The 16,707-nt window shown below is 41.7% G+C and overlaps 1 protein-coding gene across 9 annotated transcripts in view; it reads right to left on the reverse strand.

Moving 5' to 3' along the window:
* Positions 1-1,041: 1,041 nt before the first annotated feature.
* The window catches only part of LOC107271421, a 21,077-nt gene continuing 5,411 nt past the window's right edge, over positions 1,042-16,707 (reverse strand). Inside the window, exons 1-9 of one of the 9 annotated variants that reach the window (XR_003060870.1) lie at positions 11,637-12,768; positions 9,807-9,879; positions 9,655-9,734; positions 8,764-8,998; positions 5,970-6,087; positions 5,747-5,894; positions 5,492-5,651; positions 3,567-5,373; positions 1,042-3,306 (exon numbers count right to left, since the gene is read on the reverse strand). Coding sequence is in view for 1 of the 9 variants with exons in the window: in XM_025088666.1 (XP_024944434.1) it covers positions 3,247-3,306; positions 3,814-5,373; positions 5,492-5,651; positions 5,747-5,894; positions 5,970-6,087; positions 8,764-8,998; positions 9,655-9,734; positions 9,807-10,160 (2,715 nt within the window). In the remaining 8 variants the exon portion in view is untranslated. The other 8 variants (XR_003060872.1, XR_003060868.1, XR_003060866.1 and 5 more) reach the window with 8 other exon arrangements.

Genomic DNA, 16,707 nt, shown 5'->3' on the forward strand with positions numbered 1-16,707 from the left:
ATACTTTCTTGAAGAACTTCAAAAATTGGTGTCTGAGCGTTGTACATGCTACGCACTTAACTAGAATTTCTATAGTTCCTGATAGGTTTTAATAACAGTTCTGCTACGTAACATCGTTAAAATACCTATTAAGGATACTAGTAGGATACACCATATGCTTCAGTGCAGGTATGCATAAGGAACTGGCTTTCAGTGTTGTTTTCAGGTTGTGTTTCAAACAGTTCCGGAATAATTCTCTCTAGTACTCAATGTTGGGACCATAGTTCCGCTTGGAACTATTGTTAAATAATGATGGAAGCTAGCACCGCATCGCTGCACTCCTTAACACAGGCAGGCATAAGGCATAAGGCAGGTGCTGGCTTTTGTCTTAGTAAATCTTATCGAGCTTACACTGCACATATGAATTTAAGATTACAAAAAAAAAAGATTTAGGCAATATCTGATAAGCGGCCTCTTTCTAAGGGTTGCTTTGGGAATCAGGTGTAAGTTGTGGAGAATCTCTGCCCGCCAGGCTACTCGTTCGTGATCACGTTCAGCTCGGCTACGACGGGATATGCATTATCGACGGAGGCGATGATCACAAAATTCTATTCCCGGACTCGCCGCTACGATTTAGCGCCATGTTTTTGGTATCGCCTAAAACCGTAGCGTTGTGCATCTCCCTACTGATCTTTGGTGCTACGGACACCTACAGATGACAGCACTTTCAATGATTTCAAGATTCAATCGAAGATCGGCATTTCAGGAGAATAACCATTCAGGGAATTTCATTTCAATGCTGCAGTTCATTTAGGTTTCTAATCATTAGATAAAATCGCTAGTAGCCACCCGAATAGGATTTACCTTTATCTATACAGTACATTCTACATATCAAAACCGGGCGGCACAAATTACACGGACATGTTTAGTCTGAATGAATGTATTGTGCTATATGAGAAAGATGTTTAGCCCTTTTACTTTGAGTCAATTACGTCCAATTCTACGATGTATTCAATAATTTACTAGAGTGAGTCCAAGTGAAAAAAGGAGACTGTTCGCATATCATTTTCCACAGTTTCATTTTATTAGCTACAAATGTGCTCGAATCGAAATATTAATATCCGATCCGTCCACATCCTCTGAGAGACACTTCGGAAAGTTCCACACGGTACATGATTCCTGACAACAATGGTAACATCCTCACGCATCAAGCTGGCGTGTTTTACGTACGTAGAAAAGAAATAGAACAATTAGCGAGCACCACGATAATCCTCGTGAGACACGAGTAGCTATGACTCGTGGACATTAATCACTTTCATCCTCCTTAGACTTTAATAGTTTCGCTCGATGTAAATAAGTCCTTAAACAGGATTAACATAGAGGTACCGTCAATTGTTTAGAATTCAGTCATCGGTTCAGAATAAAGAAGTATATTTTTGAGCATTTTTACGTAATCTCATTACACTAATATTCTCTCGCACACTCTTGCTTGTTCATATAATATCGATACATTATTATTTCATCTGCTCTGTCCTCTTTCTTTCCATTCTCTATCTTCGTCGCACCAAGGCGCATTCCCATTTTCGCATCGTACAAGCATACAAAACATTAGTCTGGGCTAATAAGGGTTAACGATACGTATCATCAATGGTGATTAATTATACATATAATAGCGTCCACGAATGGGATTCATGTTAATGCAGTCAACGATAAGGATTTCGTTTAGAGCGTTGAAAACCGCAAACGAATGATATTGAACAACTAATTAATTTAATAGTAGATCGATCGATGCTAACGTGTAGAGCCGATTAGTATCATATCGAACCATAAAATTCCCTTCATCTACGTCAATCAATGATCGTTAGAGGATAATACAATAAACTATATGCACGAATTTGTTAACATTGCTAAATAAATTCTGTTATCTAATTTTTAGTAATCATAGTACTTGTGCGTAATTTTTGTCATACCAGGACAAAGCCACTCTAAACGATGGCGTCATACGCAATTAATTAATTTTTACTTAATTCTTATTTCATCGAAAAGAAAATGGCTACGATTGAATGAATTGCGTTTACGAATAAAATTTTGAGGAAGATTACATGTCTGGCTGCTATATCTATCTAGTGTTTGGTATCAGTAAATTACATGATGAAGCGCTATTAGCTACAAGACATTATTTGCAAAGAGCTTAACTTGAGATTTTTCTATAAATTGAAATTCAAGAAAAAGCTCAAACAAGTCCCTTTCAAATATGCTGTTGTAGAAAAATCCATGACTTTTCATCAAAGTCGTGGTTATAAAAATCACTGATATGGCCAATGAATAAATTTACAGAAATATTAATGAAAGCAGCCACAATCTCCACGGCACCTACTACAATTACTAGCATTTGACATTTAAATAATCTCTAATTAATTACCAGAGATTCAAACATCTTTTTTCTAAGTGGCACGATTTTTAAATAGCGGCTCGAGCTCTCCTCACATGCTCGCTGACTAGAATTCATCAACTTCAACTTCAGCGCGTCTTGAATTCAACGCCGTTCATAATAATTTTTGAATTTTCTGTATATCACAAGAAATGCACATCCTCTTCAATCGTGACTGTACGTCTGATTTTCGATCGATCTTAGAAATATCGAAGCAACGCGAGACAAGAATTACCACGCGAATATTGCAGCGCAGAGAAAGGTGCTGGATATCAATAATGGAATATAGATAAAACTGTTGGATGTATACATGTTTCTTGTGCCAGAAGCAAAAGCAACTAAGCTAAAAGCTTTACAGGGCAATTGTGACCAACGGTATCACCAATTTAGAATTGATTCACGTATAGTTTTTTCGAACTGAGAGCAGACATACGAAGACGAAGCTGAATTTTTTACAGACTAACTAGCATTGTATTCTACATTGTCTTTTTTTTTCAAATTCAAAAATCGGGCCGTCACTGTTCCTGTTCGTCCTAAAAAATATCCAGCACGTTTTTCGCATTGCGCATTTGGACTAGACTAAAGAAACCAATACCGATCTTCAGTCTAGCGATGAACTGTTGCACAATGACAAAGCTTCGGCGTGACGCCATTTTATTGCGCAATTTGGCCATCGATCAATGCACGCTGCTGACCGTCCAATTGCTGCATCTACTGGCAGCATCTTTTCACCAAGGATTATATGGATTTACGGATGAACGTGATGTCTTGGCTCAATTCGAAAAATGGACTCTTGCTTAGCCCTATTCCTTGATGCGGTCAGCAGCCGTCAAGTTTCACGGGATCTTCTTCTTACTTGGCTTTTTGCTACGGGGCAAGGTGGCGAAACTCGTTATCTGAAATAAAGAAAGTTTATTGTGAAACAAACTGGTAATGGTTGCAGACTGAGAAATACTAGAAAACGGTGCTAAGCGATTCTCAAGCTGAAATTACAAACTGAAGTTGGTATTCTACGATTTTGTTAGTTCACGTCGAACAAGCTGACGCTTCCTATACACTGCAAACACAAGATCATTCCATACTGAAGTTAGTGTTGATTAACACTGCATTCTTGATGAACTCTGTTCGCTGGGAACACCAAAAATTAGATGCATACGTTGGATAAGCTACGATTCTTCTCTGCAACATTTGTCCTGAGATCCTTCCGCTTTTGAGGACATGGATGGGATTGGATATGGTTATTTCTGCTTCGTCTTACTTAGTATTAAAGGCAATTCTCAACTAACACGTTTTTCACGTGTACAGCTACTATATAATTTTTGAAAACGTCAGTCGCAATCAAAATAAGATTTTCTAGAGCCACGAGATGGCGAGTGCGACATCTGTCTGATCTTTAGCTTTGCCTTTTGACGATCTTCCGCTTTTGACAATTTATCCTCTTCCTCTCTCTTCGCTTCCGCTTTTGATATCCTTTTCTCGTACTCTGTCCTCTCGAAAACAGTCTTATCGAGGTCTTCACTCTTAGAATCTTCAGATGCTGAAGTATATTGATCTATACTGTCTGATCTTAAGTTTATGTAAGTTTCTGCCCTAGAATCTTCATCAACCAGAGCAGCCTTCACTAGGGCATTCTCCACGTCTAATCCGGATTTCGAAGTCGATGGTTTATTCTCTACGTCATTTCCAGTACCTCCAGATCCCACGCTGACTGATCTAGATCTGGATGTGTCTCTATCAGAAGTAAAAGAACTCGAATCGTCATCCTTAGGTGAAGCGTCTTTACCATCCTTGTGAAAAGCGCTATGAAAAATATTTTTTGGTATAGTCAGCAATTTCGAAAATCCTTCCTTTGTTCTGGTATGTTTAGTTTTCTTGCGCTTGGCCTTCGGCGAATGTGCTATGAACACATCCTTACTGGTACTGATGTTGCTGACTGTTTTGACAGTTCCTGTTTTTATGATCAACGTAGCTTTCAGTGCTTTTTGAGATTCTGTATCATCTATATCTTCTCGAGTCGTTGATCCTGGTGCCCTGGGTGCTGGTTTCTTATTATACTTTCCTGCTCGACCTCCACTGTCTGAATTACTTCTCGATATCGTTGGAGTCGACCAGACTTCCAGAGAATTAGTATTGCTCTGGCTGTTTAAGGAATTCTTTATGGCTATGTCTTCTCCAACGTTGCAGCAACTGTCATCTGATTCTTTTTGGATGGATATATCTTGTTGACCCGTTGCACTTTCGATGGGATCAATTCTGTTTAGTCTTTCTTGTGACGTCACGATATTCGACACAGCACGTTGAGCATTACTAATCAATTTTTTAAGTTCATCAAACTTATCCTGACAGATGGCGTCAGTGATCTGTTCCACGTTAATCTTACTAACGGACTCCTTAATAGAAATCTCGTCTTTTGAATTCAAATCAGCCTTGACCTCACTGGAGGTATGTTTTACTTGAACTTGATCATCAGTCAAAGCAGATATTTCTTCCTGAGCTTCAGCTTCTACTGTATTTCGGTACTTGGACATATTTCCACTGGATGAGTCAACATGACTGACATCAACAACATCAGTTTTCAAAACATCCGGTATCTTAATGGTATTAATATCAACATCTGCACTTCTTTTAGAATAAGTCAAAGTCTGTTCAGCATTGAGTGCATCCGGTTCCGACACAGTATCTTGAAATTCCATACTGGATTCTCTTGATTTTGATCGACTGTCTCTTCCAAAAGTGTTCAACAAATTTAGATCATGCCCACGATCAGTAGGAAACTCTTCTCCAAATTTATTATCAGAGTTGCGTCTGCGTTGAAAGTTGACGTAATCTCCACATGTACTATTTTGCGACAAACGAAGCAGAATCTCAAGAGCTTGTTCAGGAGTGATAGAGTTTTGCGGAATGAGAAAAGGAATATCATCCAATGAAGAGATCTCGATGCAATCCGAATCTTCCTCGTCATCCTTTAGAACCGAATAGAAATACATTACACATACCAGAATGAAAGCAAAGAAAGAAAAACTAAAATATCCTCGCCGAGAACCTTATCGAATTTAAAGACCAGTACCAGCCTCTACGAACCTCCGGCGTCTTCTTGGTCGTGGTCCGTGGTTTTATTCGCGTCCTGGCACCGACGCTCGCTGTCCTTACAAGCGATTCACCCTGAGAGATGACACGATGAGACTGCAAAGCTTCACCACTGCTGTATCCGCTGGATATGTCATCGGATGACCTAATATTACTGAAAAACCACCAGCACCGGTTACCATGGACTTGAGTATATAATTATAAAATAAAAAATATAATTCTGCTAATCGCAATTAATCTGTCACATACGTTAAGCTAACTATAGGCTCCCTTGGCCGTGGTTGTCTCACGTCCACATCCACCTCAGAGAAATACATCTCGACACGATTGCTGCTCGACTGAGTTCTTCGTGGGCTGTAGCCTCTTCTACCCACGTGTTCTCTTCGACGAGGTTCCACTGTAAGTGAACGACATTAATTAATATTATAATGAATAAATCATTCCACCAGCAGAGGATCAAAATCACACGAACTTTCCATGTCCGTCTCGTCACGCAAGTCGGCCGTGTTCCTGTTTTCATCTTCCTTCTCGCCAGTCAGATCAGAGAGACTGTAACTTTTCTTGAGCTGCTGCACCAATCCACCGCCACCCTGAAAACGAATCGTATTACCAAACCAGGCTGACAATCTTATGGAAAAATAATGAGAAGATAAAAGCAATATTTAAAAGGAATAATTGTCTTACCAACAAAAAAGTGTTAATTATTGTTATCTGCCGTCACCAGTGCGAGGGCTGACCTAAAGTCTTTCTAAATTACTATAGCTATCTGATATGACGATAAATTATGGGCTAGTGCAAGCAGGCATATGACGGATGCCAAATTATCAAAATAGATCATAGCTAGTCGCGTCTGGTCAGCCAATTAGATGTTGTGCACCGCTAGGCGCGAATTAATGATGATTTTAATTATAGGACGTAAAGCGGCCGCAGGGGTATTACATAGGCAGGTGGTCGGATATGGTCAACGTCGAAGGCGCGCGGCCATATTGAGATTGAATGACAAAAAGAAATGAAAAAAAAAATGTAGGTATAAAATACAGAAATACATATGCAGTACGTTAGCATTGTGTGTATGTTAAAAACGTTTATTTTAAAAACTCGCAATTTGGAGGATCTTTGGATCGGGTATAAAAACATCTTAAAAACTAACATCTTCGTTCCGGTACACGGTCGTGACTTCACTCACGTATGTCACATAACGTGTTACGTCGCGAACCTAACACATCACTTGCTAATCATCGGTAACTTCGCACGAAGTGCTGAGGGCTTATGGAGGTTTGTAGAGAAAAACAAAAAGATAATATTTATATAAATAATGAAGTTTGGTAAGGCACTTCCGTTACTTTTGTATCGCCCTGTATACATGCGTGCTACGATAAGTCGATGCACAGTCTTAAACTCGATATACGTAAAAAGCCGTAACATATTGAGACACACATAGTTACGTCACACAGCTTATCCAGAGTTCAAAGGAAAACCGAGAAAGTTGCCGATGATCTGTCTGATCGATCAGTGCGAAGATTCCTAGCATTGACCATCATTTGGGAAATTTCTTAGAGGGTCTCGTGAGACTTGATTTATATTATGCGGATAAACAACGAGCAAACACGATATATGATCTCGCACTTACTAATAATTTACTAATATGTCACCACTGGGCGAGGTAAAGCATATATTTACGGATCTTAGGATTTCCTGCGACATGGATCATTCAAGCTGCTTGAGCACTTGGCCGACTGCAATGCAGCCTCAGTCTTCTCATTAGGACGAATTAACGTTATCACTTGTCTTGGGAGGTCAGGCAATAGACAAGGTAACTGTGCGATCACCTCCCGGAAAATACGTACCGGAAAACTCTTGACGAGGAATCATTGAATTTTCTCGATACAAGTCTGATTCCATGTCGCAAGAATCCTACTTGGATCCGCACGGATCCTAACTCGACTATGTATATAGCTAAGATAAGAAGATTATTATCGATTTTAAAGTGATCCATCAGAGTCGCCCAATTACCAAATGTTTAATAATCGTCCCGATTAAAGTCATAAAGAGTCAGATGACGTTAATGTCTCGCGATTGGTCGTTATTGAAGTACGCTCAACTGGTATACAAGATCAGTGACCTGATCGACCTTTGCGCAATTAGAAAACTCCTCACCCAGAACCCAGAAAGTGGTCCTAACTGGACGTTCTTCCAGATTCGTTACGATTTTTGTCATAAAATCCTTAGCTCGTGATGATTAATCGGGAAAGTTTCGATCGCGCTTGATTCAACGCTGACGGGTACGCGGCGGCGAGAAAAAGAAAGCAGATAAAACGATATAATAAAAATAATAGAATTGTGGTATGACGTGACAATAAGAAACGATAGCTACACGTAAAGAACAAAAGTGATAAATTGAAAGAAAGAAAAAAAGATTCTAAGAGGATTTCATTAATTAACGTCGATCTCGTCGCTGAAGTCGACCTCGAAGTTCACCAGGTCTTCTCTGCGATTCCTCGACTTGTTTCGCTTCGGCTGAATTCGTTCCTTCTTCTGTTTTCGTATCTTCTCCGCGGGAACTTTGAATTCCGGCTCCGACTCCGTGATCTCCTCGTCGGTCGAGTTATCAAGGCATTCGGTGTCCAGGTTCAATGAGAGGTCATCGCTTCTAGTACGCCTTCGTTGTTGCTGGTGCTCCGGGCCATCGGGACTGTCTTTCCTGGCCTCCCTTGACGCTCTGGGGTTGGCTAAGCTAGAAATCGCCGAGTCTGATTGGCTGGCAGGGAGGACACTCAATGTGTTCGGGACGACGTTTGGGAAGTTCTGTGTCGTCATGCGGCATCGTCGTCGCCGGATAGAGTACAGGATCAAGACGTTGGTCGAGAAGTCGCCGTATGTGGATGAGATGCAGGTTATGTTGGCGGTACGGCGATGGTATCGTGAGGAATGGGGGAAAGGGATTGAAAAGAAGAAGAAGAAAAAAAAAAGAAAAATAAACGTAAACAATATTAGTAACCAAGCAAAAGGAATGTAGCTGCGGGTTAATTATATATCGTGAGGGGGATGCGTTTTGGCACTGTGAGAAATCTGAGAAATATGAATTTTTATTGTGTATGAAAATAGTAGTAGAGCAACGAATGACGTTATTAGGTTCGTTAATGCACTTCAAGACCTAATTGGAAGCCTCGACTTACGAAGGCGGTTTCTCGTCACAGGAAGTTTCAACCGCGTTTCAAAATTTTTCTCTCTGCCAACAAATTTCTACCAGCCTTTCGGAGACTTACCTTTATGGCTGTTTGCATAAGTACGGTAGTAGCATAATTAACGCCTCTGGTACCCAGATGCAGTACTGCTGTATAGCCCTGCTCCGTTGCTCTCGCGAGAGCCTCGTCTATCTCAGCTTCTCGTCGGCTCAGAGCAGGATGTACGAAGCGTCGATAAAGGATGCTGGATCCTTTTGTCGCTGGACTTAATAGCCATAGCACCAGAATTATCTTGATCTCGTAATAAAATGGGAACCTACAATGAAACGTAATGTGATTATATCAAGAGTTTCGTAAGTTTTCGTTAGAGGCGGATAGGTCCATTTAACCAGCATCCGAAAATATCCTGACACCGTGTCCCTCGTTTACGTTTGTCTCTCTTTGCTGTAATTCGATTATGAGAAATCTGGCAAGCTTCTATGTGGACCGGCCGAATTCACAGTGAGTCAGGTTGAGCAAGAGAAACGGGGAGAAAGCAAGAGAGAGAGAGAGAGAGAGAGAGAGAGAGAGAGAGAGAGAGAGAGAGAGAGAGAGAAAGATAATGATGAAACTCGAGAGGAATCTAGAAGGAGTCCAGTGAATCCTCAGAAGTGCATAGTGTATCTCGTCCGAAATTAGACATTCGGAATTCCCTGGGCAGAGTGAGAGTCCGGCAGTGGAGAAAAGGAGAGACAGAGAGAGAGAGAGAGAGAGAGAGAGAGAGAGAGAGACGAAGCTCAGACTGCGAGGAGGCTGGTTTATTGGCCCCGCCAGTTTTACACAGCCCCATAAAACTTTTCTCTAAAAGCGAATGGACGTAAGAAAAAGAACGTGACTTCTGCAGTGACATATCGCAAGTCTGCTAATATTTTCAGTACCCTCTAAAAAAGCGAAAAAAAAATTCGACAATTTCACAAGAATGTTACGTCTTACCAAAAGCTAAAAAATACGTCGGTGAATGTCTCGGCGCATGTGAACAGTGCAAACACGATCCAGTACATCATCCATTTTACCTAAAAAAAAAAAAAAAAATCAATTTATAAAAAATCCTCTGATTACTCAAATATACCTACTAGTTCACTTACGTATTCTTTGACGTTCTTCGTCCGTACAGCCTTGTAAGAAGCGTAGGCCGGATAAAGGGTACCGAAGACCAATCTGAAAATCGGATAGACCAGTACGTAAGTGAAGACACGTGGCATAAGGATCGCAATGATCACAGTAAGGATTCCAATATTGCTCAAGGTCAATCTGATCGGTAACTTCTCCAAAGAGTCGCGAGCCCAGGCCATCGAATTCCGTGCGAATATACGCGATATACTCATCCGACGTGCGACTATGGTAAACTCGTCGTAGTGACGCTCGCTGCAACTCTCGTCAGGACTGTCGACGACGCAGACGTCGATCGTCGACGGGTACTCGCTCGCTGTGTCCATCATTTCTCTTTCTAACGAATACTCCCAATTGAAGTCCTATATACTTTATCTCTCTCCCTCGTGACGTCAGCGTCTAATGATTTTCTCTATGCAACTTCCTTATTTCTGATCTTCCAACGGACGTTTCTCATACATTATTCCGCCCAGTGCTCTTCGCTGGAAAATCGAAATCATTATTAGAGATTCCCCGAATCGATAATTTTACTATACCAAAAGATCCTTACGACTGATTTTAAGAACACTTATCCATCGATCATAGATCATAGATCATAGTAGTCAATGATACGTCTATTGGAATATTACGCATAACCGTATCGCACAAACCACAATTACACGGTAACAGAAGATCGTCTGTGCCTTGTCAAAAAATTTGCAAAAGATATGCATAAGAGGACCAACCGTAATCACAGCAAGGGCAAAGGCCACAAAAGACCATATCAGTGTTACAATTTTGTAAAACCATTAAGACGCCTCCAACGGAAACTAGCTAGTCCCCATCAACATCGATTCCTCCATTGCCCTCAATTTTATGGTTTCCTTCGACCGTCCAAACGAAAGTCACAATTCCACTTGCATATTTCTGCTTTTCTTCTTCTTTTATCCATACGTCTCCGAAAAAAAAAAAATGATCCAATTTTCTGTTTTGATATGAACTTTTTGTCGAGGTCAGCTTAATTCACAACTGATCATTGATCATCAGCACGCACTGGTCAAGATCAAACTCATCTCGCGGATACTTCCAGTAGGAGACTGGAAGCTTAAGAAGCAAAGCTTGCGAGCGTCGCAGGGGCCTCGAGACGCGCCGCGGAGCTCGGCTCTATTTTCGCATCCTCGTAAAGCCGCTTTTACACTCGTCGCGACGACGTAGAATAAGAAGGAAATAACAATTGCGTTGTACTTCGATCCAACCCTTGCAACGTTCTGTTAACGACTGACAAATCCACACCGACTATGTACATTACCGAATGACTATTACGTGGGACACAGGTAATTCGATGATTATTGTCAATGTCGCTCGATGCACCTTACGCAATCGCTCTATGTGCGCAGCATGTAAGAGATCGCATTGAAATTCGCGCAATTCGCAAATACAGTAGGACGGTTCGTCAGATGCGCAAATAATGCCTTGCGAAGTATCATCATTATTCATTATTCTACCAACAACTCAACCGACCCGTAAACAAAAATATTATATTTTTACGATTATAAAAATATCCTCTTTCTCACTCCTCATCGTATCGAATTATCAGAGCAACCAGTCAAAGTCGAATACGACTGCGTAATTTATTCCCGATCTGTCGAAAATCACGTGTTCACATTAGAACAGTAAAGTAATGCGAAATTTCCGAAGCATGCTGTTCCGTCCGCCGAAGATAAAAGATGCTGTAGTACTACGTAACAGAGTCATCGAATAATTCATGCCTATAGCTCTGTCTCACTCTGTAAAAGTATTAAGTGACGAAAACACCAAAATCATACCGAATCGAATTTCGGTCAAAGTTCAGAGCGACTCGCGTGATAACAGGAAATATCATTGCGAGCGTCGGTTATTGTCGCGCCGCTTTCATGTATATTAACGAAGGCGTATCACTTTCTCTCTCTTCCTTGCAATTCCAAAGGCAATTCCCCGCGTGGCCTTCGTCGGGTCAAGATCAATGCCAGCGCTGGCATTGCGCGAATTGCCCACGCTGTCATTCTTCCGGGCGTGGGTTAAGATCGCTAACACGACGATCTGACTTTAAGTAGATGCTCGTCCTTGTACCGGGCAGAAGATATTACTTCAAAGATTTCCTGCCGTGATGTAATACCAGGGTCTTATCTCGAGCTCCTTAGTATCTTGATGATCTTGAGGTCGGCCACTTAGCCCCCTTACCATTATACGAGTAGATCATTTTCGATATGATTCTTCATTTTATACAAGGCGTCCCCTTTCTCGATTAATGATCGATATATTCGAGTGGGGTCTCTTGCCGTACACCTCATGATTCAGATCTTGAAGACGATCACGTACTTGTCTTTGTTCTTGGGACAGACCACGTAGAAGATCTCGTTCTCCACGTCGTACAACAGAATCATTTTGAACAATTTTTGTAGGGATCAAAATTAATTTTTTAAATACTGATCCAGATCTAGATCTTTCGTCGACGAGCTTCACTTCGCTATGAGTGTCCGACAACTGATGACGCGTATCGACGTATTGATCTTTTTTTTTTTCAGAGAGCAAAATTTGAGTTCCGGAGATCTAGGTAGGCCCGTGGAAGATGCTGAGTGCAACTATGACGTTCTAGTTCCTCGACCACTAATGGCGACGAGCTTGTTATTGCCAGATGAAAGGAAGACTACGAGGCGATCTTGTTCCTGGACCAACTCCAGGATCACTTTCGAAGAAGAGAACGACCTGAAGAGTTTCACTGATGGAGAGTAGACTGATCTAATTCGAAGAGGGATCTGAAGAATAACCTACCCCCGGATAGGACAGAAGCTTTTACACGTGGGTGGGGGAAATTCTATCGTCAACCTTAAGAAAATACGTGGAAGGCGAAGAATTATTGCGACAACGAAACGTTAACGACCCCTTGGATACGATCCAAAATTGCCAAGAGATCTGCTTCGCGATGAATCCGAAACGGAAATGCTGCTAGCGCAGGGGAAAAGCCAGACAGTCAGTCACGCACTGATGAGATGAATGATGCCGACTGTCCGTGGTTGCTATGAAAAATAATCGCTCCTCTCTAAATTTAATTGGCTGCTTCGTCGTTACAAAGTATTATTAGAAAACATTTTTTTTTAATCGTCGTAATTACTTTTTTTTAATAAATTCACGCATATAGAAATTCAACGTACAAAGTACGTTCGGATTGATAAATGATACTCTGATTATAGTATAAAAAAAAGGATATTAATATTTTGCATTGAAGGAAGGTACATTCCATGCTAAAGAAATATTTACAAATTCATTTACGCACAATTTATTTTTATACAATGGGCATTTGCCGATGCGAACATTTGAAAAACAACACAGCTGCTTCTCGCTGACGAAAATCTAGCGTGACGAAGACGCCCAGCGCGAGCCACGACGCAACGGAAGTACGATATGGAGAATAACATCGATATTTCAATTTTATTCTGACAGTTCTCTTCCGCATACAATCACGCCAATATCCAAAGAATTAAGTAATAATAATAATTGTCCCAATTAACTTTCTAGCATTTTTCTAATTATAATTTTTTTTTTTTCATTAAAATTCTCTCGCCGATTCCTCGCGTCATATTAACATTAAGATACAAATTTTTCGTTAATTTAGATAATACATATACGATTAATCTGTTAATGCGCAATAATTTATTTACTTCGTTCAACGTGACTTGACTAAAAACACACGATCGTCTTATCTATTTATATCTGATAAGATTAAGTCCAGTCGATAAGGTACCTATACAATCAATGTACCAAGGAACTACTCCCAACTTTATTGGCATTACTGGACGGAATGCTGGAGTGATCGTGAAATTCCAATATTCCTGCATAATAATAACAATATGGGCATAGAGTTGCATTATTTCGGTACGATTTTCAAAGGTAAAGGCAAACACACAACGGACACTGTATTTACGACGGTAATCGTCTTAAAGATGGGCGCGTGAAAATTTCGCGAATAATACGCAACGGTTGGCACAAGAACCAGAGCGGTTCTGTGATTGGGTGGGGGGAAGCAAGTCATTTTGAAGTTCTTGCACTGAAATTCTTCGATCGACGATAAAACAGTCCTTTTCCTCGGTACCCAGCAGATTTCTTAAAGCTGTGAAGATCGAGGCCACAAAGATGCTGGGATCCTTTAGAAATTTCTTAGGACCCTAGATGACTTCCAATGTAGATGCTTTTTGGCCGACGGTAAAGTCCTGTAATTCACCTGACGAGTCGCAGGAACGAAGGGCAACGGACCACCAGGAATTCTATGGATCTATTCAAAGTGTCTGATGCGACCATATATCATTTTGATGACAGGATCCATTGACTCTGTGCTCCTGTATCCCTTGTATGTGCAAGACGAATCGTCGGGCAGGATTCCTTGCTCAAAAGATTTTCAGCCGAGAAAGACTTCTGTCGTATGCCTGTATTATATACTATATATATATATATATATACCGAAAATCTAAATAAATAAAATCAATCAAGAATCTGCTTTCTCTAATGAGTAATCGATACTTTCAAAATCCAAGTATTGAGTCAGCTCATTATCTATGCCGATTTCATCCAACGTCGATGCACTTCTTGCGAGCGAAGTCACCTTCTCCTAAGTGACATCAGTAATGACCAAGAATCATGCAATGGCTCCAGCATTGGCCTCAATTGCAACCGTTTGAACTGTTCCTCGGCTGATTGACCATTAGGGCATTAACGGCAGCGGCCCGCGAGATTAGAAAGTACAAGTTTTCCTCGCACGACCAGTACGATGACCTCTGTCCATCGCAGAAGAAGATTCGCCAAGTACTCTGATACGGTAACGAGTAAACTTGAACCGCCGATTTGTTCGAGCGAATTGCTGAAATTTTCAGGTTTCAAAAGCAAAAGGTGACGGCGTTATTGAAAAAAAAAGCAGTTGCTAAAAAAAAAGACGTCAATGCCTCTTTCTATATAGACTGTGTGAAATTCGCACGCGCCAGCAAATCACGGCGTATACGTGAATCTCACGCGCCAGGTGGGATCGATATCGTCCTGTGGGCAGTTTTCACGAAGAGTGCGTCGCGTTGCCCGATCTCACTTTCTCTCCGCTATTGTTCGTGCGCGCTATAATTTATATTTCTTTTTTTTCCAGACTCGCGGTTGGCCAACCCGATTCACGCCAATCAGCTGTTTTACCGTCACGTCCTTAGACGAGTACAATGACCGGGTAATTCGATTAATTTTTGGCTGACTCTCCCTGCATCCAGTCTAATCTCCGATGATCGTGATGACTTCAAGTTTTCTTCCTCGTCACGACCTTGGGACACCTTATTCCCAAGACGCCAGGAGGATGATCGTAGAATACCGAGACGCCGGATGAGTCACACTCTGGGCAAGAAACAATAGGTCGGTCCGACTTTTCGTAGCTGGTAAGAGTCACGTTGCCATGAGAGAACCAAGTGCCAAAGACCTAATTAACTGAAGGATCACCTTAGCCCAACTTGCCAAGAGCACGGATAACTCCTTAGATCGGATGCTGCGTGGACCAAAAGTATCTTGAATATTTTTCTGTGAACTTCTGCCAAGTAGATCAAACTGCTTACTCCGAATAAACAAGCTCAGTTTCTATGGTCCAGATATGCTCTCTAGGTTATCGGATTTTACACGCTTATATATAGATGACAACAATGCCGTCATTGAAAAAAATTGTTATCCGAATTTCCTGCTTGACTCGTGACGACATGACGATGACGCTGGACGCTGAATTATTTTTACCAGCTATTCTCTGAAATTCCTTTTTCTTCTTTCTGCTCTGCTATCGCTTGCGATCATCCGCGCTGCGCTCTGGGTTATCTCTCTGTGCACATAGAGTACAGTCAATTTCTCTTTACATGGATGATCCTCATCTCAATATGCGTACGTACCACCTTCCTTTGTGCCAGGACTCGAGAACTCATCGAGTTAAATATACATCAGAGCGGAGGGACCGAGCGACTGAGGGAGCAAGAGAGAGAGAGAGATAGAGATAGAGACCAGAGATAGTTGAACGACCCGTTCTCTTTATCCTGATTACTTATTCGTATATCCCAACGTGTACTCCAAGCGTTTACTTTTATTGCGATTCATCAAACTCCAGACCCGCCATCCCAGTATCGTGGAGTTTTGCGGGTGGCCGCGCACGGGGTATTAAAAAAAAAAAAGGAACAGCCAGATCGAATGGCAGCCAAGCAACTCGACTCCGGGAGTGCTTCCTTCTAGGGAAAGTTCCCTCTCGGAAATTCCACGTGGCGCACCTGCACTCGAGGTCCTGTCAAAGTCCTTGGAATATGGCTGACAATTTTCCTCGTTTGCGCAGACACTTGGGAGCCACTTGGTACCGCGTCTTGATATTCTCTCCCTTATTTTTACTATTTCACAGAATCCTCAGGGGGTCCATGGTGGAATCGGACGAGAGCTCGTGGATCCTCTTCTCTTGGGGCCCGGCGGAATTAACGAAGATTAACTCGTAGAATCGGAGGACAATGGTGATCCTCGAGCCAAGTATAGGAGACGGTATTATTTACGGTGGGCAGCTCGTAGGTTTTATTGGCTTCCGCGACTGGGAGAGAACGACGCGTGCTGGCCGCGTTTGTTTCGCGAGCGTCGCGACGCCAAGACTAGAGCCGGCCACTTTAGCGTCGGGGTTTATATTTAAACGAGAGAAGAAGGAACGCCGACGTCGGACCTCCGTTCGTCGTCATCGTGACGACGTTGTGAGTTTTAGGAGATTGCCTACGCGGACCTGGTATTCCGTCACGGCGAATCAATTGACTGGGACCTTTTAAGATTTCGGATCGATCATTTCTTTTATATTTCAAAATTACCTCAATCAATCCCCCCCCCCCC

Source organism: Cephus cinctus, unplaced genomic scaffold (genome assembly GCF_000341935.2).
Source record: "Cephus cinctus unplaced genomic scaffold, Ccin1 Ccin1_scaffold0970, whole genome shotgun sequence".
Lineage (NCBI taxonomy): Eukaryota > Metazoa > Arthropoda > Insecta > Hymenoptera > Cephidae > Cephus > Cephus cinctus.